This window comes from Juglans microcarpa x Juglans regia, chromosome 4D (assembly GCF_004785595.1).
Source record: "Juglans microcarpa x Juglans regia isolate MS1-56 chromosome 4D, Jm3101_v1.0, whole genome shotgun sequence".
In the NCBI taxonomy this organism is placed as follows: domain Eukaryota; kingdom Viridiplantae; phylum Streptophyta; class Magnoliopsida; order Fagales; family Juglandaceae; genus Juglans; species Juglans microcarpa x Juglans regia.
In genome coordinates this window covers 35,512,807-35,515,598 of record NC_054600.1, presented here as the reverse complement: position 1 = coordinate 35,515,598, position 2,792 = coordinate 35,512,807, and the positions used below count along the sequence as shown (strand labels likewise).

General features: G+C 39.7%; 1 protein-coding gene across 1 annotated transcript; it reads right to left on the bottom strand.

Moving 5' to 3' along the window:
- Positions 1-1,006: 1,006 nt before the first annotated feature.
- Positions 1,007-2,533, bottom strand: LOC121260375 (UDP-glucuronate 4-epimerase 1). The gene has a single exon (XM_041162227.1). The coding sequence runs from the start codon at positions 2,341-2,343 to the stop codon at positions 1,048-1,050; it is 1,296 nt and encodes a 431-aa protein (XP_041018161.1). The 5' UTR covers positions 2,344-2,533; the 3' UTR covers positions 1,007-1,047.
- Positions 2,534-2,792: the final 259 nt, after the last annotated feature.

The window sequence follows — 2,792 nt, the reverse complement described above, 5'->3', positions numbered from 1 at the left end:
CCAAACTTCATATCTCTAAAAACTTAAGTCTAAGAGATAGCACAACTCTGTCCACGACAGATGACAAAGTTAACCGTAACCAAGTAACAAAATCTCATACCCTACTAATCGGAAAAGTCTCTACATTGAAATAGTCATTTTTTTATTATATGACAATAAAATAATAAAAAATAAATTTAACTTTGACTATTCACATTATATCTCTATATTGAATTATCTATTTATTTACGAGTAATTAATAATTTTAAAAATATTTTAATTTTTTTAATTATGAAATTTTTTGATTTATCATATTTTATTATTCATAATATTATATATTAATTAATAATTATATTCTAATTAAATTATAGATTAAAAATAAAAATTAAAAAAACGTTAATAAAAAATAAATGATATAAAATAGATTTAATAAATAAATAATATTTTAAATTTAAAAATTACTATATAAATTACTATAACTGTATGAAATATAATTATTCTAATATAATATATTTTATAATTTAATAATTAAATTTTTATTAAATTTAACTTATAACTAATCCAATATCATCTTAAATAGATTTATCAATCAATAATATTATTTTACAGCAATCATCTTTCTTTTTTTTATTTTTTTCTTTCAAGTGAAAAATCTCACTCAATTCATTGTCGGCCAGCAACCGTATTTCAGTGTCTTTTACAGCTGGATCTGTACAGGATCTGATAGGATGATAGGACTCTGACCCCGAGATTCAGCCGGATTCAATGCCTGCTGTAACTACATGCATCGGTTACCTGTCTATTATCACCGTCGTCCTAGGGGCTATTTATTTATTTCATATATTATGAAAATAAAAAGATAAGCAATAAATAATTTCTTTATACAAACTTTCTTTAAAGAAAAAATACAACAACTCCTGGCCACCCCCAACAACATAGTTAAAGAAAAGTAAATTATGAATTTTCTTCGTCTGTCTTTTTTTTCCCCTTTACCGGATATGCTCTTCTATTTTCCTTTTTTTTTATATTTTTATTTTTCTCGATTCAAAAATAAAAGAAAACAAAATTTCAATTTACAGGTTTTCCGTGATTGTATCCGTAATACGAAAGGTACCACCTAACGAACTTCTTCAACCCCGTTTGCAAATCGGTTGTCGGCTTGTACCCGATCTCACTTCGAGCCGAGCTTATGTTCGCGTGAGTGTACGGTACGTCTCCGTTACCGGGCATGTCCACTACGTTCCTCTTCGCCTTCCTCTTCAAATGCCTCTCCAGGATGCTCACCAGTGTCGGCACCGTCACCGGCGATGTGTTTCCCAGATTGTAAATCCGGTAAGGAGCAGCCCCCCGCTTCTTCCCGCCCGACCCGGTGCTCTTCCCGGCCGTATCCAACGATCCCAAACAACCCTTCACGATATCGTCAATGTAAGTGAAGTCTCGGGCCAAGTCCACCCTGTTCTTGCCACGGTATATAGTAATCGGTTTTCCCTGAAGAATATTCCGCGTAAACGAGAAGTAAGCCATATCGGGTCTCCCCCATGGTCCGTACACCGTGAAAAACCTCACTCCGGTAATGGAGAGGCCGTAAATGTGGTTGTAAGTATGGGTGATTTCCTCGCCCGCTTTCTTCGTGGCAGCGTAGAGACTCGCTGGCCGGTCTGTCCGATCCGACTCCGAGAACGGCACCTTCTCGTTGAGTCCGTACACGGAGCTCGAGGAGGCCCAGACGATCGCTGGCTGGGGATTCGCGGACTTGCACGCCTCGAGAAGCGTAACGAGCCCCGCGATGTTGCTGTGGACGTAGGATTGAGGGTTTTCCATGGCGTACCTTACACCGGCCTGAGCCGCTAAATGCATCACGTGCGTGAAAGCCACCACGTCCAAGAGCTTGTCCAGGAGTCTGGCGTCGTTCACGTCACCGTCGATTACGAAGATACCGTGGGTGTTGAGGAGGGAATTCCGGGCCTTCTTTAACGAGGGGTCGTAGTAGTTGTTGAAGTTATCGAGTCCAACGACGCCGTCTCCGCGTCTCTTTAAGGCGAGGGAGACGTGGGAACCGACGAAACCAGCGGCGCCGGTAACGAGGACGGACATGCCGCCAGATCGATGGATCTGGGCGGAATTACGGACCTGCTTCTCCCACTGGATACCGCCCCAGGAGGCGGACAAGTATCGACTACCAGAATCGACGAAACTCTGGAAACTCAAATAGGAGGCGGTGAGGGCAATCAAGAAGAGGGCCCACAAGAACATAGTGCTGGTGGAGGCGAAACACCGGTGGAACTGACGGTTCATGGTGTGGGCGCGCTCGATCTTGAACTTTCCCGGCGTTGATGGGAACAGTTCGTCCTCCAAGGAAGGCATTTTGATCGTATGAAGGAAGTATTATGTATTTTCTTCTAAAAGAATATTAGAAGTTGTTTTATTTTAAAAGAAAAAGAAAATACAAGATTCGGATTGTAGAGGAAGGAAGGTAGAGATGCAGAGAAAGAAGCAGGGAGGGAAGGAGTGAGAATTTGCTGAGACTTTCCTGCATCTGCCATTTGAGGGGAGGTGAGAGGTGTGTATATATATGGGAACCCCTGCAGAGAAACGACAAAGTATACGCGTGAGTGAACGCGTTAAAGGACGGCCAGATAGATTGGAACTAGAAAGAGAGAGAGAGGAGGCTACGAGGGAAGTTCAGGGTGCTATCGTACTTCTCTTTTTTTTGTTTATTTTTTGAGAAAATGATTTCTATTAAATGAATGATATTTTTATAAGATATTTTATAAAAATATTTTTCATTTAATATATTGTTATACAATATATTA

Excerpts from the sequence above, each read along its gene's own strand:
- LOC121260375 (XM_041162227.1), bottom strand. The coding sequence starts at position 2,343 with ATGCCTTCCTTGGAGGACGAACTGTTCCCATCAACGCCGGGAAAGTTC.